The 27,143-nt window shown below is 40.6% G+C and overlaps 1 protein-coding gene and 1 long non-coding RNA gene across 2 annotated transcripts in view; one reads left to right on the top strand and one right to left on the bottom strand.

Annotated features, from left to right (window-relative positions):
• The window catches only part of CDK12 (cyclin dependent kinase 12), a 470,679-nt gene extending 465,340 nt beyond the window's left edge, over window positions 1-5,339 (bottom strand). Inside the window, exon 1 of the mRNA XM_053697993.1 lies at window positions 3,179-5,339. Coding sequence (XP_053553968.1) covers window positions 3,179-4,182 — 1,004 coding nt within the window. The 5' untranslated portion in view covers window positions 4,183-5,339. The remainder of the gene's footprint in view (window positions 1-3,178) is intronic.
• Window positions 5,340-5,473: 134 nt separating this feature from the next.
• The window catches only part of LOC128645180 (uncharacterized), a 63,863-nt gene continuing 42,193 nt past the window's right edge, over window positions 5,474-27,143 (top strand). Inside the window, exon 1 of the long non-coding RNA XR_008400086.1 lies at window positions 5,474-5,579. This is a non-coding gene — a long non-coding RNA (uncharacterized LOC128645180). The remainder of the gene's footprint in view (window positions 5,580-27,143) is intronic.

Raw genomic sequence — 27,143 nt, 5'->3', positions numbered from 1 at the left:
TATATATATATATATATATATATATATATATATATATATATATATATATATATATATATATATATATATATATATATATATATATATATATATATTAGTAAAGAGGATTTTAACTTGTTTAAGACTTGGCTGATATGGTATTCTATAGCAACACAGCAGAAATACCTTGTTACTACAAAGTGTTTAAGTGTTTACTGTCCCTTTATTCCCTTAAAAGGACGGGATTCCAAAAAGAGTTGAAAGTGATGCAGCATAGCTGTAAAACGCTTACAAGAAAATATCACCTGAACAGTCTCTGTAAAAAGGAAGATATTAACCTATATATTAACCACCACATTGTACAAGGGAATTTAAGCAGCCAATAAGGATGCTAGTCCCAGGGCTTGAAAGTTAGTATGCATCTGGCATGTGCAGGCACATTCATGTTATTTCCCTATTAAAAGGGATATTCCAGGCAAAATTGGAAACCACATGGGTGCATTTTGGTATTGAACAGAAGCAATATTGTAATATACGTGCATTAGCAAAAATGCTTCTTATAAAAGCTATAGCTGTTTTAAAAGTGTATTTAAGTATGCACTGTGCACCAGCATTTTAAACACAACACGTCCTCGGAGCGCCTAAGGTGCTTGTACCATCTGGTAATGACTCAATTTGTTAATTGCTGACATGATACAAGCCCAACTGATGATTTGAGCAGCTGCAGTATTTAATATGTGGGTGCAGTGACAATAGCTATGCTTCACATGCACAGAAAAAAATGTTAACTCTATAACAGTGATAGCTCTTACTAGAAGCATTTTTGCCAATACATGTATATTGCAAATATGTTTCTATTCAAATACGTAATAAATCTATGTGCATTTACATTTTGACTGGAATGTCCCTTTAAGTTTAAGGAAGTAGTTTACTATGAAATCTAACAAGATTTCAGTGAAAGCTCATGAGACAGCAAAGCATAGCATGACCTCAGCAATGCTGGTGCAGATTGTTTTTTGTAACTTGCAGGACAGTAGCTGAAGTATAACTTACCAAAGCACTTACTCTTGTAAGCTGAATGCATTGAGGTAAAACATATTCCTTTTTTATATTAGGATGTTCAGGTGAAATTTTCTTGTCATCTTTTTACAGTTATGCGACATCACTTTCACGTGATTTAGCATATGGGTATTATGCCCCTTTAATTGACTAACAACTTTGACTGCCAAGAAAAACGCAGCAAAGATGCAACAACCCGATTGTACTCTCATCAATACACGGACAGCGCTACACCAATATTCCCTTCCTGGATGACAAACACAACCGTTACAAGTGTCTCAAACAGAAGGAGCAGCTGTAACCCATACAAATCCTAACAGCATTTAAAGGCATTAAATATGCACAAGGGCACTACAAATTATATACCAGAGCTTGACAAAATATGTTCAAAATTATTTACAACGCTTATGTTTCACTGCAATAAACTAGCAGCCGAGTGAAACATTTCTGAATATATTAACACTGTTTAATCCAATTGTTTTTAATTGCCAGATTACATCACCACTTGCCTTATTTGAATGAACCAATCCTGATTTGTGTAAGCTGGAGTAGTCAAGGTTTGCATTGTTTCTCAGTATCTTATCACCTCTGAGGCCAATTAAGGACAACTCTAACAGGGTCAAGCACTATGTAACGCTCAGAAAAAAAATCATTATTAAATTACAGGAGAGGTAAAATAAATTAAAGTATATTTTGTTTTTTACTACGCAAACAATTTACCTTAAAGTCATTGTGTTTTGTGTACATTTAAAACTAGAATTAGTGAGAAAATATTTGTGCTTCGCCTCCCCAACATGCTGTGATTTGAGATATTGCAGAAAATGCAGCATGTCTGCAGAAAGAACGGGATACATACAGGAACTATTAATGCTTTAACATAAGGCTGTTCTCTTTAAACAGCGCTGTGCTCTGGCTGCACTTAAGTTTTTCTTAACACGGAACAGTCAAATATGGAGGAGCAGCAGCGCACTGATAGATAACCGTCTCTCATGAATTTTTTCAACCCGCCACCTAGCCTTTCCCCTTCTGCAAACCTGCGACTCCTGAATGAAAGACGTTCTTGTAAGCAATGCACCTAGTAATTATTACCTTTTTACCTTATAATAATTGGATGTTAGACCAAGAGCAAAAGGAAACAAATTTATTAAAGAGACATTTTAAAAACTTAACAAAAATGTATTTAATTATCTTTTCAACTAATTTACAATGCAATTTTTAACTGCTGCAATATATTATAAAAAAACTTTTAAAATTGCTCTATTTTCCAGTTAATCAACACATTGCAGCTGACCAGGTGCTTTAGTGTAACTGCCCAATTTAAAATTGAATTTCATTTCAAAATGATCTGCAGAAAATGTTTCACTAAAAAATTCTCATTGCAGAAAGTGAAACAAAGTTCTGCCTCTGGGTTCGCCTCCAAAAAAAACATGTGTGACTTGCTCAATATTCTGACAAGTTTGTAACTTTAATGAAAAATGTGTCTCATATATATATATATATATATATATATATATATATATATATATATATATATATCCCCAAGGTAGGATAAGCACAATCTTACGGTATCAGTCAGCTGCCAGGGTGCACTTTAGAACCACATCCAGAATCCCATCAAAGAAAAGGCACTCACTGGTCTTCATAAAATATAACAATTCATTGTATCATTAAAAAGACACCGCTTTTTGGGTCCGTTATTTGGAGCTAAACCTATTTGACAAAGGTGTAATTGCACACTGAAACGTTATGTCTTTTTAATGATACAATTAATGGTTATATTTTATGAAGACCAGTGAGTGCCTTTTCTTTGATTGGTATATATATATATATATATATATATATATATATATATATATATATATATATATATATATATATATATATATATATATATATATATATATATAAATAATACAATATATAATACAATACATGTAATTCCCTAAATAAAACCCAAAGTACCCCAATGTCTAGACTATTCACATAGCTCCTAAAGAACTAGGTTAATTCTGAAATTTCACTTACATCTCAAAACAATGAGCACAAATACCAGTGAGGTAGGTTATCAATATCATAAAGGACAGTAACTACTATGTGCTAGTAAAACAGCTTTTATGCTATAACAGTATTATCAGTTCACCTGGGGGCTGGACTTCGACTCACTGACCGCTTAGTTACAAACGGACTACTGGACCTCCTGCGTCCATATGGGCTTGGTGACCTTCCACTGTAGGAGCCACTTCCCCTTTCATAACTGGATGATCTTCTTCGGTACGGGCTAACTGAGCGTGGCCTGCGGCTATAAGGACTAGGTGAACGGGTATTGCTCTGATAGGCAGCAGGTTCTTTGTATCCAGGGCTGTCCATATTCCTTTTGTATGCATCAGCATAATTGCTGGAGGCATGTGAGCGAGGTGGGCTATCATAGTCTTGCCCACCCGATGCTTCTGAATAGCTGTCATCTTGCTTGGGACTGCTGCCATATTTTCTTCGTGGGCTTCTACCTTTTCTCTTAGGACTATCAGAAGTTTTATAACGCTTGGCAGAATCCCTTTTGCGGTGACTTTTGCTCCGGTCCTTGTGCCCAGCCTTCAGTTCCTTCTCTCGTCTAGATTTTTCTCGTACCTTCAACGTCCGAGCTTCCTTGTTGCTATTTTTGGAAGAGCGCTCTTCCTGCTCTTCAGCAGTCCTTTTGACAGCACTGGTTGTCCTTTCTTTGGAACTAGGTACCTTGCTCACAGTTGCCTCTTGAACTTTCTCTGGTTTCTTCTCTTTTTCTGACTGTTTTATTTTTGTGGCCTCCTTGACCCGTTTGTGCTGATGGCGGTGCCGGGATTTATGCAACTTCTCAGTTTTATCTGAGCTCTTTCGTTCCTCATCTCTCTTCTCTGACTTGGCTGGAACATCATCTGAGAAAGTGTCAGAGTCAGAGCTGATATCATCATATTCCACCAGCTTAAGGGTGTTGAGGGTCTGAGGCTCAGGTGCAGTCGGAGAGTCTTTCAGATGCTTTGACTTGTGTCGCTTATGTTTTGAACTAGTCCTCTGTTTCTCTCTGTTATTGGAACTACCACTGTTCTGTGACATGATAGATATTGACCCTCCACTGTCCTTCTTGTTCCCATGCCGCTCTAAATTTGGCATTCCTCTATTAGTTGGTAGAGGAAGGGGGGAAAAACAGGGGTGGGGGAAGGGGAGAACCCCACAAAACAAGTGGAGCCTCCTTTCAAATTGAATTATAAAACGTAACTCAGAAAGATAATAAAAAAAATAAAAAGGAAGAACAACCCCCTCTATCCAATATACCCCAACTCTTCCCTCATTTACAAAAGTGACAAACTTTTTGTTTCTACATAGAGGTAATCTCAGCCAGTCTGCAGATATCTGATAAAATTAACAGACTGTAGAAGCTGCCCTCCCTCCATAAAACACAAAATCCATTTGGCCAGTTATTCTTCTCATGAGGTTAGTATCCTTGCTGGAACAAAACAAAAATAAGGGCTCCACAAAACTCATATATTTCCAGAAGTATTATTTTAGGTTACAAATTATTTGTTGTCACTATCAGAGTAGAGGTACTCTGATCTTTGCATGAGCTATTTGTTCATTTTCCTTGGGTGAGCCAGATACACCATGCATTACTTCATAAATACAAAGATTAACCATTCCACAGTTAAAAGTAGCAGAAGTCGACACTTGGATGATCCCCAATAATCCAGCAGTTGATTACTCCAGTTTGCTTGTGTATTTAATTGCAGTGTTGAAGCCTTTGTTGCTTTGGTATCCAGTCTTGAATTTTTAAGGTTAAACACAATGTAGCAACCTCACACACAATATATCATCACGTAAAAGATTTCACAGACATCCCATAGGCTGATGAAGGGGAGTTACAAATTGCATGTGTTTTACAGATTTAGTTTATCGAGAGACATTTCTTGGACAGGCACACATGTAGAATAAACCACGTTCTCTCGTGAGGGTAATAGTGGCCTAGGTTCTTTTTAATTGGAAGGCGACAAGATTCTCTTTGAAATACTGTATGACTGGGGGCTCCTGCCTTCTGCAAGCACGTTGCGGCCTCTACTCCCTCTGTTTGCACTTAACTCTACAACGCAAACTATAGTAGGTGTGACAGCGATTCTTCGCTTTACTCAAGTAGTGCCGATCACCGGGAACGAATCTCGCGGGATTTCGGCGGGAAAAGAAAAATCACACCGCGAAAAAACGGCAGCCTGGCGTTACCAGAGACAGGGGTCTGCCAATCTACATCTCGCGAGGACTTCCGTCCGCACAGACAGGGGCCTTCACGTAGATTCTTGCGAGAATTGTCGTCACATCAAAAAACACGCGAGAACACTAAGCGTTACAACTTTCCAGACCTCTAAGCAAAAGAAATTATCGCGAGAGGTTACAATAAAAATAAAATCTCGTGATTGTTTTTTTTCCCACAACTAGCTTTATTTCACAGCATCATGGTTACAATTACCACGTTTTTGTTCTTTTTTAGTTTTTATGCGTTCTGGCAGTAACATCGCAGCGAGGTAGAGTGCAATAACGTGTATAATGTTTTACATTGACTAGTTACTTTAGTTAGGTATTGGAGAATCTAATTATAGTTTAGACTAGAGTAAAAGATATTATGTTGTACTACGCAACGCAATGAGATACCTGGCAACTGGGGGGTGGGCAGCCTGTATGCTATATGTAATCCCCTCAAATGTGTTAAAATATATGGTTAAAGTGGCTATCCTTATATTTTAATATGTTGACTATTGTGGCTTTTTATAATTAGCAACCATTAGTTTTGCAATCTCTTATGTTTTTCTTGTGGAAACCCTAAATCCACGGAATTGGTATAACAGAGTGGCGTAGCATTATTTAAAGGGACAGTGCACCGTTTTTTTCTCTCCACTTTAATTTGTTCCCAATGATCCATTTTACCTGCTGGGGTGTATTAAATTGTGTACAAATATCTAATTTACATTTATTTCAGCATTTTAAATAGCTGTTTTTTTCCGGTGGTGTTTCTACACTTAAAAGGATATGAAACCCACATTTTTTTCTTTCATGATTCAGAAAGAGCATGTGATTTTAAACAACTTTCTAATTTACTTCTATGATCTAATTTGCTTCATTCTTTTCATATCCTTTGCTGAAAAGCATATCTTGATAGTATCAGTATCTGCAGATTGGTTGCTGCACATAGATGCTTCATGTGATTGGCTCACCCATGTGCATTCCTATATCTTCAACAAAGGATATCTAAAGAATGAAGAAAATTAGATAATAGAAGTAAATTGGAATGTTGTTTAAACTTGTATTCTCTACCAGAATCATAACAGAAACATTTTGGGTTTAGTGTCCCTTTAAAGGGACATAAACCCATTTTTTTTCTTCTTTCATGATTAAGATATAGCGTGTGATTTTATAAACTTTCCAATTTACTTCTATTAACTAATTTGTTTAGTTCTCTTAGTATCCTTGTTTGAAAAACATACCGAGGTAGGCTCCAGAGGTTTTTATTAGTGGCTACACCTATCTGCTTTATGCTATTGGCTCGCCCAATGCTTTCAGCTAGCTTCCAGTAATTTCAAAGGATACCAAGAGAATGAAGCAATGTAGATAATAGAAGACAATTGGAAAATTGTTTAAATTTGTTTTTTCTGTCTGAATCATGAAAGAAAAAAATTGGGTTTTATGTTCTTTTAAGTATTGGCTATAATGCTATAAAGAAACTGTGTAAATGTAGCCAGCTGAATAAATTTAATATCCCTGCAGGCAGACAGGTTCGCCAGTAGTGAACCTGTCCACCTTCAATCGCTACTTGCGATGTTGCATCACACAGCAAAATTTACCTTTGCACAAGAGGATTCTAAGTATAACGCCCTCGCGAAAGCAATATTTTGTGCTACACTTGTCATCTAGCCCTTAGCCTTAACGGAACATTAAACATTTTGAGATGGTAATATAAAATAAATTATATATATATATATATATATATATATATATATATATATATATATATATATATATATATACTGCAATATACTTTCATTATTTATTTTGTCCCCTTTTTCTGCAATTCCATTCTGAAATTGTGAGCTTTTTAGTTCCTTTTAGAAATGGAAGTGCAGAACACTGTTCTATTCCACACAGCCATTGGCTGCAGCAGAGAAGATAACCTAAGTTACAACATGGCAGCTCCCATTGTTTTATAGACACTAAATCTTCACACTTATTTTTTCAACATTTAAACTAATGAAACTTTGAAAAATATATCTACATGTTATTCTCAGACTAATCTTTTATTTGACTGCATCATTCTATTTAACATTTATTTAGTGTTTAATGTCCCTTTCAAGGGACACTCAACCCAATTTTTTCTTTCATGATTCAGATAGAGTATGCAATTTTAAGAGAATGAAGAAAATTTGATAATGGTAGTAAATTAGAAAGTTGCTTAAAATTGCATGCTCTATCTGAATCATGAAAGAAAAAAATAGGGTTCAGTGTCCCTTTAAGCATCTGTACGTGAACAGTATGAGCTCCCAACATCTGACCTTGATTGGTAACAGCTCTTGTAAACTCAGTGTGATCCATTTCTTCTTGGCTTGTGTATGCTGTCAGTCTAGTATAATATTAATAGAGACATTGGATCCACACAGCTGAGCTAAGATAGCTTGAAGCAAACCAAACATGTAACAGAAAAAAGTAGAAGAGAACACATAGACAGCTTTAAGATCTTGAGCAGCCACTGTGATTGCAATAGACTCAAACTTCATGTTTAAGCTTAGCATTTGGAGTTTGATCATACACTGGAGGTCGGAATCAACAGCAAAGTCAGAATCTGGCAGAGTCCATTAACCAATCTAGTTTCAGATTAAATAAAACAGTAGAAAGCCTAGTATGTGGATCATACACTTGAGTTCAGCAAATATAGCAGAGGGACAATCCAAAGGAGAGTACAGGTACACAAGCCATGTCATGCAGTATAGAAATCTGGATAAAACGAAGAATAAGGCCCATGATCAACAACTTCAAACTCAGCAGACTGTTGTCACATCAAACATGGTGCTGAAATAAATAAATTAAGCCTCCAAACACTGTTGTTTTCTTTCACCAGTCACTTCCTTATTTTACAGCATGACTTTTTTAGAAAGGGAGGAAATACAAAAATAGATATTGGTTTTATTCATGGTCTGGGCAACTAGACCATGAGTTTTATTCATGGTCTGGGCAACTAGTGGAAATCCTAAGACTCATAAGTGGTAGAGAATGGATGCAAAAAGGGAAGATGCTGTTACTTTTTTCCTTCCAGAAGATATCAAGCCTTTGGCTATGTAAGATGAGTGTACTGTAGGCAATGTCAGAGAAGTCAATTAAAGGGGGGTGGGTGACTCTCACACATGGTGGTCTTCACTTTAGCCATACCCCTAGGCCAGGTGATAAACGTGGCGGTGGTGTTGGGATCCTGCTCTCCCCCTCTTGCACTTATCAGTACCTACCATCAATCCCATCTCTCTCCTTCTCTTCCTTTGAAGTCCACTGTATTCGCCTGTTCTCCCCCCTCTCTCTCAAAGTGGCAGTCATCTATCGCCCTCCCGGACCTACCTCCCATTTCCTTGACAACTTTGCCGCCTGGCTTCCTCACTTTCTCTCTACAAATATACCAACCATAATCCTTGGGGACTTCAACATTCCCATTGACAACCCATCTGCCCCTGCTGCCTCTAAACTTCTTTCACTTGCTTCCTCCTTCGGTCTCTCACAATCCACCCTATTCCTTACCCACCGTGATGGACACTCCATCGACCTGGTATTTTCCTACCTCTGTTCTATATCTGACCTCACCTGTCGCCCTTTTCCCATCTCAGACCATCACCTGGTCACCTATAATATTAATGCAACAGCTAAACCAACTCCTCCATCCCGCCCCCGCAGCTGTAGAAATCTGCATGCTGTGGATCCGCTCCAATTTTCAAAAACTATTCAAGATCTCCTCCCTCACACTTCCACTATAACCTGCCCTGATCTCGCAACATCCCACTATAACAAAACTCTCTCCTCTGCACTAGACACACTTGCCCCTCCCTAGCTGCGCAAAACATCACGCCGTCAGTTGCAGCCCTGGCAGTCTCAGCAAACACGCTATTTGCAAAAATGCTCCTGTACTGCTGAGCGTGTCTGGAGGAAAATTCACTCTGAACCTGACTTCAAACACTATAAGTTTATGCTTCATTCATACACTTGTGCCCTTCACTTAGCCAAGCAAACCTACTTCTCCTCCCTTATATCTACTCTTTCCTCAAACCCTAAACGACTCTTCTCCACCTTTAATTCTCTCTTCTACCCTCCTGCTCCTCCCCCCTCATCTGTCTTTAGTGCTCAAGACTTGGCCGACTACTTTTTAAACAAAACAAATTCTATCCGGAGCAACATCCCAACACCAACCTGCAATACTTCATCAACAGGCCCTGCCACTCCCTCTGCATCCTCCATCCAGCCACTGAGAATGAAGTTTCCTCCTTGCTATCTTCCTCCCGCCTCACTACCTGCACACTCGACCCTATACCTTCCCATCTAATACCCTCCCTATCTTCTACCCTCATTCCTGCTCTTACCCACATCTTCAACCTATCTCTTTCTACCGGCTCATTCCCATCTTCTTTCAAACATGCAATAGTCACTCCCATACTCAAAAAAAAACCCTCCCTTGACCCTTATTCTCCTGAAAGCTACCACCCAATATCACTGCTCCCACTAACATCAAAACTCCTTGAAAAACTAGTTTATAATCGCCTAACCCACTTCCTGTCCGCCAACTCCTTGCTTGACCCTCTGCAATCCGGATTCCGCCCCAAACACTCAACTGAGACTGCCTTTACCAAGGTTACGAACGATCTTCTCTCTGCTAAAAATATAGGCCACTACTCCATACTCATCCTACTTGACCTCTCAGCTGCCTTCAACACAGTTGACCACCCCCTCCTCCTACAGACCCTTAGGTCTTTTGGCATCTGTGGCACTGCTCTTTCCTGGTTTCACTCTTATCTTTCTCACAGGTCTTTTTCTGTGTAATTTGCCAATGACTCCTCCTCTCTAATGCCTCTGTCTGTTGGAGTACCTCAAGGATCTGTTCTGGGTCCTCTACTCTTCTCCATTTATACTTCTTCACTGGGTAAACTTATCAACAGTTATGGCTTCAAATATCACCTCTATGCTGATGACACCCAGATCTACCTCTCCACCCCTGCTCTCTCTCCCTCTGTCCTTTCTCATGTCAGCAATTGCTCTTTTGGTATTTTTTCCTGGATGGCCTCTCACCACCTAAAGATTAACATGTCCAAGACTGAGCTCCTTCTTATCCCCCCCTCAAGCTCTACGCCGACCTGTGACTTCTCTATCCCTGTTGATGGCATCACCATTTCCCCATCACCCCAAGTCCACTGCCTCGGAGTTACACTTGACTCAAATCTATCCTTCACCCCCCATATCCAATCGCTTTCTACATCCTGCCGCAACCATCTACGCAACATTTCCAAGATTCGACCTTTTCTGTGCGCTAACACCACAAAGCAAATAGTACACTCCCTTGTTATTTCCCGACTTGACTACTGCAATAACCTACTTACTGGCCTTCCTCTTTCCCGCTTCTCCCCTCTTCAATCCATCCTAAATGATTCTGCCAGACTGATCCACCTTTCCCGCCGCTCTGTATCTGCTGCACCTCTCTGTGAGTCCCTTCATTGGCTCCCCATACACAGCAGAATTAAATTCAAAATTCTCACCCTTGCATACAAAACACTCATCAACTCCACTCCCCTCATACCTATCCTCTCTAATCAACAAGTGTACTCCAGCCCGCCCACTAAGATCCAACAATAACCTGCTCCTTGCTTCTGCGACTATCACCTCCTCTCATGCTAGACTACAGGACTTCTGTCGTGCAGCACCTACCCTCTGGAACACTCTCCCTCGTGCTGTCAGGCTTTGCCCTAATCTTTCTTCCTTTAAATGCTCTCTGAAGACTTTTCTGTTCAGAGAAGCCTACCACCCAACTCAATAATATTCCTTTTACCTAACAACATTTCCCTCCTCTAACTCTGCATTAACATCTTTCTCACTCTTGCAGTCCTCACCTCATGTTTCCCAACCTCCTACCCTTCTAGATTGTAAGTTCCCACGGGAATAGGGTTCTCAATTCCTCCTGTATGTGTTTGTAAATTCTGTCCTGTCTCTTAGTCTTAGAAGTTTTATACTATTGTTTTATTTAAATGATCTGTATCCATGGACAGCGCTGCAGAATATGATGGCGCTTCATAAATAAAGTATAATAATAATAAGTGTGTTAGAGGAGGAGGTGGTGACAATAGTGTACAAATAGACCAACCTAAAGGACGAGAGTTATTTTATAAAAGTACAATACTTTTAAGGGTATTTAAAAATGTTTTCTTTACAACTACATTCCACACGACAAGCTACTCCACACCTTCTGTCTCACATCCTTCAATTTGTAAGTTATAAGTTCTTGAGGACAGGGCCTTCTTCTTTCTATAGTAATTTGTTTTGTTTAGTCTCTTCTTATGTATCAGTATTTTTTTTACCATGAATTAATTATTATTTTTATACTTTATTTATAAAGCACCAAGAAATTCTGCAGCACTGTCCATGGGTACAAAAGATAAAAGTACAACATTGATACAATATTTTTAAGAGACAGGACAACATTTATCTAACAAATACAGGAGGAATTGAGGGCCCTAATCCCATGTGAACTTACAATGTAGGAGGGTTAGAAACAGGAGGGGACTGCAATAGTGAGAATGATGTTAGTACAGAGTTAAATCAAAGCAATTATTAGGTAAGTGGAATTCATTTGTTACTGAGTTGGGTGGTAGGTTTCCTTGTACAAAATGGTTTTAGGGAGCGTTTAAAGGAGAACAGATCAGGGGAAAGTCAGACAGCGCAAATAAGTATATAAAACTTGAAAAAGCCGGGTTACGGCGAAACATGTCAGGAAAGATAGGGAATTGGTGAGGAGTCCTAGGAGCTCCTGTGTTTTTAGGCAAGCCTTAAGCTGCATATAAAATTACTGTAGTCGATACTGTTGCCAATATAGTTACAGGTGGTCTGTTTCCACCAGTTCAATTATGTATTCCTACAACTTTTAGTATTAAGCAGAGAGCAAGCACCGCTGCCAGCTGCAACTGAAGTTCTGAGCACTCGCAAGCACATTATATTTCCAATTGCAGACTGACCAGCTACTCTCTTAAAATGAAACTTGCAATGTTCCGTCTAAGTGTATGAGAAGTTAAACTAATCCAGTTACTGATCGTATGTTTACTCAACTCTGTTAAAACACAACGATCTCTCTGACCGCAATTTTGTAAAAGCGGGTCAAGTAATAACTAACAAATGTATGAATGGTATTAAACATTAGGCTGACTTTGTAGGTCTGAATAGAGGAAAACGCTAGCAGCACTCATAAGTTTAATATAACGCTAGATGCATAGAAAGCGAGGAGGGGGGTTAACACTGATAAGTGTATTTGGTAGCGAATCCAAACAGACCAATTACTCGTTACTCTCTCCACACTTAGTATTAGGAACAGCGTAAAACACTGACAATAAAGGATCAGCTACACCCCGCATACCAAATATGCAGCGTTTCTCTGCAGAAGTTAAGCCAATACAATGATAAGTGTATTTGGTAGCGAATCCAAACAGACCAATTATTCGTCACGCTCTCCACACTTAGTATTAGGAACAGCGTAAACACTGATAATAAAGGATCAGCTACACCCCGCACACCAAATATGCAGCACTTCTCTGCAGAAGTTAAGCCAATATAGTACTACTAAGAATTGAAACTGTATGAAACCTCTACCTACAGCACCTCATACAAGCAGTAGACATTGTGAGTTGCAAGAGATAGGAATATATGAGGCACAATGAAACTTGAAATATCCCCCAAATTTATAGAGAGCGTGATATTAGTGTGAATACTGAGTAGCGTGTCCGCCAGCTAATCTACTAGATAACTAGGACTCAAAGACATTCAAGCAACATTGAATTATATCTAGTAACTAGGGTGATAGAGACAAACTGAATTATATTGTATTTACCTTTCACCCTAAGCAAGGCACTATATTGATACTTTTTTACTGTAAGTGCGAAGACAAGTTACTATTCTTAGCATAATTAAAAAGTTTAATACTTTTTGGAAAAAGGTGGAGCTGAACCAAATAATATTTAACCTATATGTATCCACTACCATTTGCAGCTTAAGAGTGTTTTTAATTTCTAATCCTATTTTAACATATATTATTAAAAGTTATATTTTAATTTTTGATTCACTAGCATTTGTCAATATCTTGTATCCATGCTAAGTATATACTGTAATTAATATGCACAAGTCCTGAGTGCTATAGTGTGTATTCTTTTGGGAGCAAGTCTCTTCTTGCCACCTGTTGTAAATAAAGCGCAAATAAGTAAGTTGCAGTGGGTTGGTGCCGCATGGGAGAAGGTAATGGTAGAAGATGCAAGGAGCAGGTCATTGTTGGAGACTTTAGTGGGTGGACTGGAGTAAATTTGTTGATTAGTGAGGACAGGTAGTGGGGGGCAGCGTTGGTAAAGGCTTTCTAGGTCAGGGTGATAATTTTTTAATTTATTAGCCTGGCAGAGGCATTTAAGATGTATTGAAGGGGAGAGAAGAAGGCCAGTTAGTAGTTTATTACATTAGTTAAGTTGGGAAATTACCAGGGAGTGGAGTCAGCATTTAGAAACAGATGAATTATGGAGATATTGTGTAGGTGGCTGCATCAGGATAAAGAGAGCAATTGGATGTGGAGGATGGAGAGATTGTAGTCTAGTGTAATTCTGAGGCAGCATACTTGGGGTAATGGGGAGATAGTAATGCCACCAACAGTGATACAAAAGTCAGAAATTGGTGTAAAGCTAGAGAGGGGATTAAAAGGAGCTCAGTCTAGTACATGTTAAAGAGACAGTCTACACCAGCATTTTTATTGTTTTACAAGATAGATAATCCCTTTATTATCCATTACCTAGTTTTGCATAACCAACACAGTTAAATGAATACACTTTTTACCTCTGTGATTACCTTGTATATAAGCCTCTGCAAACTTCCCCTTATTTCAGTTCTTTTGACAGACTTGCATTTTAGACAATCAGTGCTGACTCCAAGGTAACTCAACTTGCGTGAGAACAATGTTATCTATATGACACATGAATTGACACCCTCTAGAGGTGAAAAACTGTCAAAATGTATTCAGATAAGAGGCGACCTTCAAGGTCTAATAAATTAGCATATGAGCCTCCTAGGTTTAGCTTTCAACTAAGAATACCAAGAGAACAAAGCAAAATTGGTGATAAAAGTAAATTGGAAAGTTGTTTAAATTTACATGCCCTATCTGAATTATGAAGGTTTATTTTGGAATAGACTGTCCCTTAAATCTTTAGGTGGTGAGAGGCCATCCAGAAAGAAATGCCAGATAAGCAGTCACTGACATGAGGAAGGACAGAGTGTTCCTTGCACTATGTAATTTGACTGCACTTTACAAATTAATTATAGTAATGTTATCAACTTTTATTTAAAGTTTTTCATTAAAATATTCTGAATATTTATAATTATAGCTTTTATATGCATTGTGACGCACAAGGTTTTATCTTCCCTGCCACAGTCACAAGTTTGTCACAGAAAGGGTTAACCAACCCTTTCCACCTTAACCAGTTTGTCACAGTCTAGCCACTCCAGGCAAGCCTGTGACTTAGTTCAGTGGGTGCAAAAGTTAAAGGGACAGTCGTAAAAAATTAGTCATAAGGGGGCATGTCCAAGCAGCAACTCAGTGCAGTCACACTTTTCTAAGCTCTTGAAGAAAAAGTCTTTAATCCGCCGAATAATACTGCAAACCTACAGCTTTTTATTATCTGTACAAGTGAAGTTGTACTATCTCAGAACAGCTAATATTATTTTTCTACAAAGGGCTGTATTAATGATCCCTGAGACGAAAATGGACAATTGAGGCCTGGAGTGGCGGCTAATACTAAAGGCAACGTCTCCTAGGGTAATCAGCCAGATCTAGATAAGTTAAACTAAATACAGCAATACCGAGATCTTTTGAAGAGGATAACACCCAATCGCTTTGGCATATTATTTCCATCGGAGTGAATGAATAGTGAGAGCTGTTAAATATAACAACTATGGAACCACAGATTGATGATCCTTCTAGCAACCCAGAGCGCTACATGGCCAAAATAGAATCTTTATTACAAGCAATGATTGACAAAGCTCCTTCAGAGCAGGCCATTCAATCAGTAATAAAGCGAGCACCAACTACAAGAAGCATGCTAAATAAACCATGATACCTAATAGTAGAGGGATATGATCCGGCCTCAACACCAGAAGAGACCCACTCAACTATCACTCTGACCGACAACACTATACAAGCTGCGATTCCCTGCCGATAATTCTAAAAGGCAAGTTCAGAGCAGTAAAAAACACACAAAGGCAAGCTTCTCAGGATGAATTACTCACTACAGTACGAGTCACTTCGAGAGGGATCCTCAATATCACAATCTCCAAGATGGCGCCTGACATCACACCAGGTAGAAGCATGGCAAAAACCTTGAATTTACACAGCATAACCACCAGAAAAAAAAGACAGGGATTATCTTTCACTGCACATTTGCACAGTGTAAAGGATCAGCACAAAACAGGGCAGAGTCTGCAGTTGATACCGCCGCCACACGGGCTTGAGGGGGATCTGTTGGTGGCCGGTGATCTTGTTGAAAAAGGCTCTTTACTCTCCATAACAAGCCCGGAGGAAATCCTAACCCCCGTGAAAAAGAACAGGGCTTCTGATTTAACAAGAGACATCAAGGGGACTTTGAATGCTCTCAGATCATTTCCTGGTGATAGAATTGCCGGTTTCCTCAGTTTAACAATATAAACTGCTCAGAATGTCCCAATCTTCAATTACGGAGGAGAAATGGGACCTAGCTGTCCAGCAGACATATTCAAGTGGTGGATAGCATAGATGTAAGCGGCATTGTCAATTGCTTCTCTTTAAAAGAACAGGTTGCTAAGTTAAATGAGGTTTAAGTACGGTCCGTATTCTGGTTATTGTTGGGAAAGTTTTGTTCATGTATATCACATGTACACAGGCAAACCAACTTGGAAGATTAGAAAATGTAGCTGCAATTAGAGTTATAGTAGACATTGTCTATAAAATATATTAAATATAACCAACACACTGATTACTGAAATACCATCTACAGTATACTAGTGGCGCACATATCCTGGGCTTATACTATCATCTCCCTCGTGGCTGACGGCCGTGGCGACGAGGAAGAGGAAATGCTTAGATTTCAATAAAACTGCCTACCTTGCTGCAGATTAGATTGCAACTTACTACTAATAGATATCTGCGGTAGGAATACATATTATAAGCATCATAATGCTTATAAAACTACATCCTATTAGACATAGAGTTCAATTATAAATGCACCCTAACTAACATCCCACTAAATAGTATTTCTCTATGGTTTAGATAAAGTTACTGCAAAAGTTAAATATCAAGTATACGTTTACTTATCCTGTTTTAACTGAAAACAAATCCTACGAAGAATTTAAAAAATCTAAGTTTACCAAAAACACTAAAATCACAAAAAAATAAAAAACACTAAGATTACAAAAAAAATAAACGAAATTATCAAAAATAAAAACAATTACGCCTAATCTAATAGCCCTATAAAAATAAAAAAAGCCCCCCCCAAATAAAAACACCCCCTAGCCTACAAAAAACTACCAATAGCCCTTAAAGGGCCTTTTGTAGGGCATTGCCCTAAAGAATCAGCTCTTTTACCTGTAAAAAAAAGTACAAAGTCCCCCCAACAGTAAAACCCACCACCCAACCAACCCCCCAAAATAAAAAACCTAACTAAAAAAAACCTAAAGGGGCATTTGTATGGGCATTGCCCTTAAAAGGGCATTTAGCTCTTTTGCATTGCCCTTTAAAGGGCATTCAGCTCTTTTTCAAAGCCCAAACCCTAATCCTAAAAAAAAACTAACACTAACCCCAGAAGATCTACTCACGGTTTCTGAAGTCCGGAGATCCATCTCCATCCAGGCGGCGAAGTCTTCATCCAGGCGGCGAGGTCTTCATTCATCCCGGGGGCGTCTTCTATCTTCATCCTGGCGGCGCGGAGCCATCCTGGAAGCCGATGCCATCTTGCGTGGAGCGTCCTCTTCATATGGTCGCCGCTGTACACTGAAGTTGAATGCAAGGTAGCCGTTTCAAAATGGCTTATCTTGCATTCTTATTGACTGATTTGATTCTTTAAATTCAAATCAGCCAATAGGATGAAAGCTTCTGAGAGCTACTGAAATCCTATTGGTTGTTCAAATCAGCCAATAGGATTTCAGTAGCTATTAGTAGTTATTATAAGTGTAAGTGTACTTTGTAATGTATTTTTATTCTGTTTTGTGACACTTTTTTTGTTTTGCAAAACAGTTAATCAGAGCTCTGAGAACAAGGTAATCATTCTAGCGTAAATTGTGATTGTGCTCAATCGATCACGTTTACTTTCAACTCGTAATATGAGCGGTAAACACGATGCACACAAACACCAGTGATAAACCCCTTTTCGCTCATGTGTAACTGTTAACGCTCAATTTGTAATCTGGCACAAAGTATATAAATATAATATGGCATGTATACTCCTAACCCTATATAAAAAAGAAAAATAAAGGGGTGTATGATGCCCCCTCTTAGTAAAAACATTTAGAGATTAAAGGAACAGTCTAGTCAAAATTAAACTTGCTAGATTTAGAGAGGGCAACAACTTAACAATTTACTTTTATCATCAAATTTGCTCTGTTCTCTTGATATTCTTTGTTAAAAATGCTCAATATCTTTACATTCCTTTTTGCTACCTTTTGTCTCTATAACAAACTACTTTATTCAATTACTCCTTCCCCCTCACCACCTGCACTGTTCATTAGCCCATCTCTCTTAAACTCACCTTACTTTTGTACTCATTAACTTTATCTATCCCTAAACACTCTCTCTCCCCCCCCTGCACCTCATCTCAAAAACTCATTACTGCAAATCTGTATCTCATCTCATGTCACTCTCCCTCTTACTTATACTAGCTGCTGGTGACATCTCCCCTAATCCTGGTCCCCAACAACTTCGTAGCCGTGCACATCCATGTTTACTGTTCCATAGACTTAGAAAACAAAACTCTGGTAACCTTACTCACATTCCTCTTGCATCTAAAGCCACTACCCCTTTCACTTGTGCACTCTGGAACTCTCGCTCTGTTTGCAACAAGCTCACTTCTCTACATGACATCTTTATCTGCCGCTCCCTCAACCTTCTGACTCTAACAGAAACCTGGCTTTCTCCCCTAGACACAGCATCCACTGCTGCTCTGTCACATGGGGGTCTCCACTTCAGCCACACTCCTAGGTCTGATAAAAGACAAGGAGGTGGTGTAGGTATTTTACTTTCCTCTCGTTGCACCTTCCAAGAAATACATCCCATCTCTTCCCTCACATTTTCCTCATTCAAAACCCAAATAATCTGCTTATTCTCTCCCATCTCTATACGTGTTGCAGTCATATACCGACCCCCTGGCTCCTCAACTCGATTTCTAGATCACTTGGCTGCCTGGCTACCTTATTTCCTCTCCTCAGGCACCCCTGCCCTCATTCTTGGCGATTTCAATATTCCTTTTGGCAATCCCACTGCCTCCTCTGCAAAACAACTTCTGCAACTCACTTCCTCTTTCGGTTTGTCACAATGGACTGACTCTCCCACTCACAAAGATGGTCACTCCCTTGACCTGATCTTTAGCTATCGATGCTCTATTTCAAACTTAACAAACTCTCCTTTTCCTCTTTCTGACCACCATCTCCTCACTTGCAACATCTCATCCCCCCTACAACTCTCCCTCCTTCTACTCCTCACACCATACTTCACAGAAACATTATGTCATTAGATCAGCAACAGCTTGCTAATAATTCCCTCAAACCTCTACTCTCATCCATCTCCTCCTCCTGCCCTGACCAATCTACCTGCCACTAGAATTCCACCCTTACATCGGTCCTTGACAATCTGTCCCCTCTTACCATTGCTCGGAAATCACACACTCATCCTCAGCCCTGGCATACTCCTCTGACACGGTACCTACGCAGATGTTCCCGTACTGCTGAGCGGCACTGGAGAAAATCTCGGAGTTCAGCTGATTTCCTTCATTACAAGTTAATTTTATATTCCTACTATTCTGCCCTTAATCTCTATAAGCAACATTACTTCTCTACTCTTATCTCTAATCTTTCTTCAAACCCAAAACATCTGTTCTCCGCTTTCAATATTCTTCTCCGCCCACCCCCTAATAAAACTTCTCTGTCTGCTCAAGACTTTGCCAGCCACTTCAATAACAAAATCGACTCCATCAGAAACGAAATTAGCTCTTAACATACTTTCATTCTCTCACCCCTTCAAACGCTCGTAATCAACCACAACCCACATAGCCAAAAATTTAGCTTTTTTCCCCCTGTTACTGAGGAAGAAGTTTCAGCACTTATACTGAGCTCTCACCTCACTACCTGTCCTCTTGACCCTATCCCCTCAAAGCTGCTCCCCTCCCTCTCTTCTACCCATACCCCTATACTCACACACATTTCCAACCTCTCCCTCAGCACCGGTATATTTCCCTCATCTCTGAAACATGCACTGGTCACACCTATCCTCAAAAAACATTCTCTTAACCCAACCTCCCCATCCAACTACCGCCCTATTTCCCTACTGCCTCTTGCCTCAAAGCTTCTCAAAAAGCTAGTATATGCACGCCTATCCCATTTCCTTACATTAAACTCCCCCCTCGACCTACTGCAATCTGGATTTCGTCCCCATCACTCCACAGAGACAGCAATCGTTAAGGTTACTAACGACCTACTTACAGCAAAATCAAAAGGCCACTTCTCTCTGCTTATCCTCCTCGATCTGTCCGCAGCCTTTGATACTGTTGACCACCCTCTTTTGCTCCAAACCCTCCACTCCTTCGGCATTTGTGACACAGCCCTCTCGTGGTTCTCTTCCTACCTGTCAAACCGTACCTTTAGTGTAGCCTTCTCTGGGGCCTTCTCTACCCCATCACCACTTTCTGTTGGGGTACCGCAAGGCTCTGTCCTTGGTACCCTTCTCTTCTCAATCTACATGTCATCATTAGGTTCCGTAATAAAGTCCTGTTACGTTACCAACAGGATACCAAGGGTTAATACCAGATGAACAATGTCCTGAATAGGGAATCAGCAACTCACAACCCAGCCAGTTTTCAGGTTTAAAACAGAATCAATTTATTAAGGCTCATATGCCCAGTATTTATGCAGGTCTGACCCCCCAGATGGGGGGTTGAAAGAATGTTGTACATTACATGGAGGGACAACGCCCTTTGACAGGCCACAATAGAATCACATTACTTTACTTAGGCAGATAACAACTTAAACACAAGACACATTTGGCTTTTCTTATCACCTAGGCGTCTGCTCTCTGAGGGTGATTAAACAATGGACTGTTTATCACTAACTTTAATGACAGTACACAATAGCTGAGGCTAGTAACCTTGTCGTTAGAAATTAGCTCCTTAAAGCTGAACACAGTTAACTCCTTCAGTCCTGACAGAAGGGTCTGTCACATAGCTCCCCCCTTGTGGAACACTCCGGCAGACCCGGCTTGACCCTTTGGTGGGTCAACCTGGGGATGACCGGACTAGGAGGTGGTAGGCATGTCAGTTTGCCGGGGCAATCCATCTGTATTCCCGTTATGAGAGAGAATCCCTGTCCGTATAAATAAGGGTTCAACCTCTTCAGTGCCCCGACTAGGGCTAAACAGTCCTTCAAAATATCATCAGCTTCTTTACGTGGTTTTTGTACCTGCTCTTTATAGGTATCCACAATCCCTTCATACTGACATAGGGTGCCCTTGAGTTGCTGCACCTCACTATGAGCCAGCATCAGCTTTTCCGACAGTGTCACTAAGTTTGTCTTTAATGTTTCATGTTCCACTCTCAAGCTGGTGTTTTCTGCAGTCTGTCGGTGCAGCCTGTCTAGCAGAGATTCCTGTTCTAAACGTGCTTTTTCCTCTGCACTCCTCTTCTCTCCCGCTAGCACTGTTACGTAATTATTTAACGTGACCATTTTATCCTCTACGTGACTCTTCTCCTTCATCAGCGCATTGTAACGGGACTTCCACGTATCAATAGCGGATAGAGATTTACTGAGCTCAGCGTTCTGGGGCTTAGCAGCAGGTGGGTCAGTCTCTGCTGCACGGATCTGCGCACGGGTAGTCACAGGGTTAACATCAGCGGGACCCATGGGAGCATAGGCAGAAACAAGGGGGGCCAAGTTATTTCCAAGGAGAACATCAGCAGGTAAATCCTTCTTGACCCCCACATTCACAGGTCTAGCACCCACTCCCCAATCCAAATGTACCCTGGCAACAGGTAGGCGGAACACAGCGCCCCCTGCTACCCTCACAGCCACAGTGTCTCCAGTGTGCTGTTTCTCAGACACCAAGTTCTTTTGAAGCAAGGTCATGGTAGCACCAGTATCCCGTAGACCACTGACCTCCTTCCCATTCACTTTAACCAGTTGCCGGTTATTCCGGTGGGCAGCTTGCACGGGGTCTGCTTCATGTAGGCTGCCCCAGAATTCTGGCGTCTCTATGTAGCGGGCCGTAGGCTGAGGATTACGTGGGATTCCGCCGGCGGGTCTTCTCCAGGACTGCGCTTGGTTCGCTGCGTTTAGGGGACACTCTGGTCTTTTGTGCCCTAGTTGCTTACATCCAAAGCACCGAATAGGTTGTGAGTAGCCCCGCGAATTGAACCAGGCTCTCTGAGGGTAGTTCGTGGCCAGAGGCCGGGGGGTATAGCGGTGCGCCGGGGTTTGGTAACTGGCAGCTGCTGGGGTGACTGGGGGTCTGTACTCCACTCTAGCAGGGGGCTTAGTGGTAGCAGTGTCCAGTTTGCGGGCATCCGTATACTCATCTGCCAGGCGAGCAGCTTCATGCAGGGTGGAGGGTTTACGGTCCCGAACCCACTCTCTAACTCCTGCTGATAACTTGTCAAAGCAATGTTCCAACAGGAATAGCTGCAGCACCTCTTCCCCAGATACGGCTTGGCACCCCGCCATCCAGTGAGCTGCTGTGCGGTGCACCTTATATGCCCACTCAACGTAGGAATCACCAGCCAATTTAACAGTGTCTCTGAACTGCCTCCGGTATGCCTCCTGTGTAACCGCATACCTGGAGAGCAGAGCCTCTTTTACAGTATTATAATCCCCGACTTCCTCATCTGGAATGGCCCAAAAAGCCTCACTGGCCCGGCCGGATAATTTTCCGGATAATATCGTGACCCAGTCCTCTGCGGGTACCTTGTGTAGTGCACATTGCCTCTCAAAATCCGCAAGATACCCATCAATCTCTCCTTCTGTTTCCAGGAAGTTTTTAAAAGCTGCAAAATGTACTTTTCTCTTTTCCACTGGGGTTGCTGCAGCGCCGCTTTGGCGAAGTAGGTTGGCCTCCACAGCTGCTATGACCCGGTCGATAATTTCCGCAGATGGGTTGGGGCCATAATGTGCCAGTCTTATTTTAACCTCCCGATCAAAGCTTGCTTCTTCGGGGGTTCTGCCTGATATGCTGGGCCCATTGGTTCCTTCGGTCCCTGGTACTCCTTCCATCTTAGTCAGTATTGTAATAACCCCCCTCTTCCTGAGGTTACTGGCTTGTGTAGTTGCTCTTCTGGGCGATAAGGTTCATTCCGTCGCTTGCCACCAATTGTTACGGTACCAACAGGATACCAAGGGTTAATACCAGATGAAGAATGTCCTGAATAGGGAATCAGCAACTCACAACCCAGCCAGTTTTCAGGTTTAAAACAGAATGAATTTATTAAGGCTCATATGCCCAGTATTTATGCAGGTCTGACCCCCCAGATGGGGGGTTGAAAGAATGTTGTACATTACATGGAGGGACAACGCCCTTTGACAGGCCACAATAGAATCACATTACTTTACTTAGGCAGATAACTTAAACACAAGACACATTTGGCTTTTCTTATCACCTAGGCGTCTGCTCTCTGAGGGTGATTAAACAATGGACTGTTTATCACTAACTTTAATGACAGTACACAATAGCTGAGGCTAGTAACCTTGTCGTTAGAAATTAGCTCCTTAAAGCTGAACACAGTTAACTCCTTCAGTCCTGACAGAAGGGTCTGTCACAAGTCCCACAGGCTCCAAAATCATTTGTATGCAGAAGACACCCAAATCTATTTCTCTGCACCAGACCTATCTCCTTCCTTGCTAACCCGTGTCACTAACTGTCTTTCTCACATCTCTTCATGGATGTCCTCTCACTACCTCAAGCTAAATCTCTCCAAAACTGAGCTCCTTATTTTCCCTTCTTCTTCGAAAATCTCCACCCCCAATCTCTCTATAACTGTCGACAACTCCATCATTACCCCTTCCCTGCATGCCCGATGTCTTGGGGTCACACTTGACTCAGATCTTTATTTCACTCCTCACATTCAGTCCTTGGCTAAATACTGCCGCTTCCACCTTAAAAACATCTCTAAAATTAGACATTTCCTTACACAAGACACAACTAAGATTTTAATCCACTCTATCATCCTTTCCCAACTCGATTACTGCAACTCTGTCCTCTCTGGTCTCCCCAGATGCTGCATTGCTCCTTTACAATCCATAATGAATGCCTCTGCCAGGCTCATCTTCCTTACACGTCACTCTTCATCTGCTGTACCTCTGCCAATCCCTTCACTGGCATTCTCTTGCCTCCAGGATTAAACACAAAATTCTCACTCTGACATACAAAGACCTCAACTGCACTGCTCCCCCCTATATCTCAGACCTTGTCTCCAGATACTCTCCCTCCGTCCCCTTCGCTTTGCTCATGACCTCCTACTCTCCTCCTCCCGCTTGCAGGATTTCTTCAGACTGGCTTCCATCTTGTGGAATTCTCTGCCTCGCTCCACAAGATTCTCCCCTAGTTTTGAAAGCTTCAAGCGCTCCCTAAAGACTCTACTGTTTAGGAATGCATACAACCTACACTAACCTTTCTTTATACCGTTTCCTTTCCTCCATTGCTATCCCCTTGAACCCCCTTAGCATGTAAGCCTAAGAGCCATGCTGTTTTTAGATCACCTTCTTTAGAACTGACTACAACAGTGCCATTCTTGGCAGGGCCCTCTACCCGTCTGATCCCTATAAATGTTTCCTTGTATTCCGCCTATGTTTATAGCGCTGCAGAATCTGTTGACGCTCTACAAATAACCGATAATAATAACTAAAGGCTAAACCTAGGAAGGCTCATAAACTGATTTCTAAGCCATGAAACCGCCTCTTCTCTCAGTGCATTCTGACAGTCTTTCACAGTTAGACAGTGCTAGTTCATGTGTGTCATATAGATAACATTGTGCTCACTCCCATGGTTATTAATGAGTCAGCACTGATTGGCTAAAATGCAAGTCTGTCAAATGAACTGAGATAAGGGAGCAGAGGTCTGCAGAGGCTTAGATACAGAAGTAAAAAGTGTATTGATATAACAGTGTTAATTATGCAAAAATGTGGAATGGGTAATAAAGGGATTATCTATTTTTTTAAACAATAAAAAAATTCTAGTAGACTGTGCCTTTAAGTAAAAAACATCATTAAGAACCAGTTAACACCGTTAGGACGTTCTATGCCATCTTAACTGTGCTGGGCTTTAGCACAGTTAGGACAGCATGGGACGTGCTAACTGTTCGGCTGTCCTGAAACCATAGCCGCTTCCTATATGGAATTGTGGGCTGTGAGGCGTGCCTAGCGTCATTTTACATGATTAAAATTTTTACTCAGACAAATAAGTCCCAGCAGGAAAGTAAGCAGGGAAGAGACCCATTTGAATGGCAGTTTAAAAAAAAATAGATTTCTGGAAGGGGGAAACAATTTGGAAAACTGTGCTGGCATGAGCAGAAATTTAATCACTTCTGCTCATTTTAACAAAAATATGTTTAATTCTTTATCTGCAACTTAGACTAATTCATGTTCTATTATCATTTACATCTGAATCTTTTTAGCAAATTTAGTGATACTAGGGCAAGTGAGATGATTTCCAGTACCTCAAGATTAGATTGCACCCAACTAGGATCGCCGTGTTAATTAAACAATTATTTCCGTCAGTACCATGTTTCTCATACAAAAAAAAATAATATGCCACAGTTGAAAGTGCATTTTGTCCATCAGAAAACGATTCAGACAGAAATTCACTCTGTACCAAATTCTAGTAACTTTAGGACATAACCAAAAATAGTGAACAGTGTCCACTGTTGGAAAAGTGCACCGAAAACATTTGCCAGCATAATCCTTATGCTATTTAGATAAAAGCTATGAGTTACTTATTAATCTTATATGAGATTCTATCCAAACTGATGAAGTATTGACTTTTCTTTCCAATGCATGGAGAGTCCACGAATCCATTCAATTACTAGTGGGAATTCAAATTCTGGTCACCAGGTGGAGGCAAAGAACACCCCAGCAAAGCTTCAAGTATCCTCTCATTACCCACAATCCCCAGTCATTCTTTGCCTGTGTAACATTGTAGTTGATGTGCGAAGAAGTTGTCTGAAGAAATCAAGTTGTTAATCCTTTAATGGGTACTTTTCCCTGCAAGCAAGGATTGCGGTTATGCCGTGTCCATGTAATTCTCTTTAGTAAGAGTAATAGTGGCTTTTAGCAGTTGGAAGACGTCGAGGTGGTCTTTGCTTACCTTCCAACATTTTCGCTACCCCTATATAGAAAACCATGGTTGGTTACTCTGTTTTTTCTTTATCTACAGGTCTATGTCAGTGAGGATTTTGTCACACGTGTCTGCTGTGCCTGCCCTACAGCGGATCCACAGGTAAGTGCTTTTACCTTTTAGGTGAAAAGGATGCAGCACTTAGGAGTTCCTTGTTTAAAAAAAAAAAAAGGATACTTAGCGAACAAGGTGGATCCTTATGGGACTGAATATCCCTTTTAAAGGTTGGGGATTTATTGGGCAGCAGTTCAAGGCACTGTTCTGTCATGTGAAGGCTTTTTTGATTTTGGCTATGGGGATTTATTTGCACAAGTTTACCTGTAATTTAGTTTGGGTAATATCTCTTTAAGAAAGTTGTTGGACCGCACCTTACTTTTGAATTTGCGATAATGTGACCGTTCAGTTACTTCCTGAGTGCTGAACAGTTTGTTTCTAGCAGGCTGTTTGGAGCAGTTTTTTCAAGGAGACAGACCGGATTTGTTAGCATTAGATCGTTTTTCCTGTCTGTCACTTCTCTCTGATGTTCGCAGCTTTCTAGGATCTGCAGTTTGAACAGGATTTATCTGCTGGTGTGGATTGGATTCCTGGTTACCGGTTGGGTGAGTCTCTCCAGCATGGCTGCGGTGTAGAGGTGCTGTTTTTTAATAAATACTTATCTATGCTTAGAGTTTTTCTATTTTTTTTCTATATTGAAATTAAAGTATAAGAGAAATAAAGGGCTATTTTATTTACCCTGGAAGCCAATCCCAAGCTTTAATTTTAGATTTAAACTGAAGCATCTCCATTTACTTTTTAAGGAGGTTTTAGCTACTTTGGATGATGATGTTGCAGAGGCTCCTAAAAGGGCTAATAAACTGAATAAAGTTTTTGATGTCAAACCTAAATCTGTGGAGGTTTTTCCTGTTACAGATCGCATGTCTGACATTATATCTCAGAAATGGGAGAAGCCAGGTGTTTCTTTTAACCCGTCTCCCATGTTTAAAAAGATGTTTCCTGTGGCTGATTCAGTGCGAGATCTGTAGCGCACTGTTCCTATAATAGAGGGCGCTATATCTACCTTCTCGAGGATAGTTCCTCTTTTAGAGACCCTATGGGTAAGAAACTGGAGGGTTATTTAAGAAAGATATTTCTTCATCAGGGTTTGCAGTAGCAACCAGTTGCTAGTATTGCGACGGTTGTTGGTGCAGCTTCTTATTGGTGTGACTCTTTCTCTGATCTAATTTCAGAG

The sequence above is a fragment of the Bombina bombina genome, chromosome 1 (assembly GCF_027579735.1).
Source record: "Bombina bombina isolate aBomBom1 chromosome 1, aBomBom1.pri, whole genome shotgun sequence".
NCBI classification, from domain to species: domain Eukaryota; kingdom Metazoa; phylum Chordata; class Amphibia; order Anura; family Bombinatoridae; genus Bombina; species Bombina bombina.
Note: the sequence above shows the minus strand (reverse complement) of the source record. Positions and strands in the feature narration are given on the sequence as shown.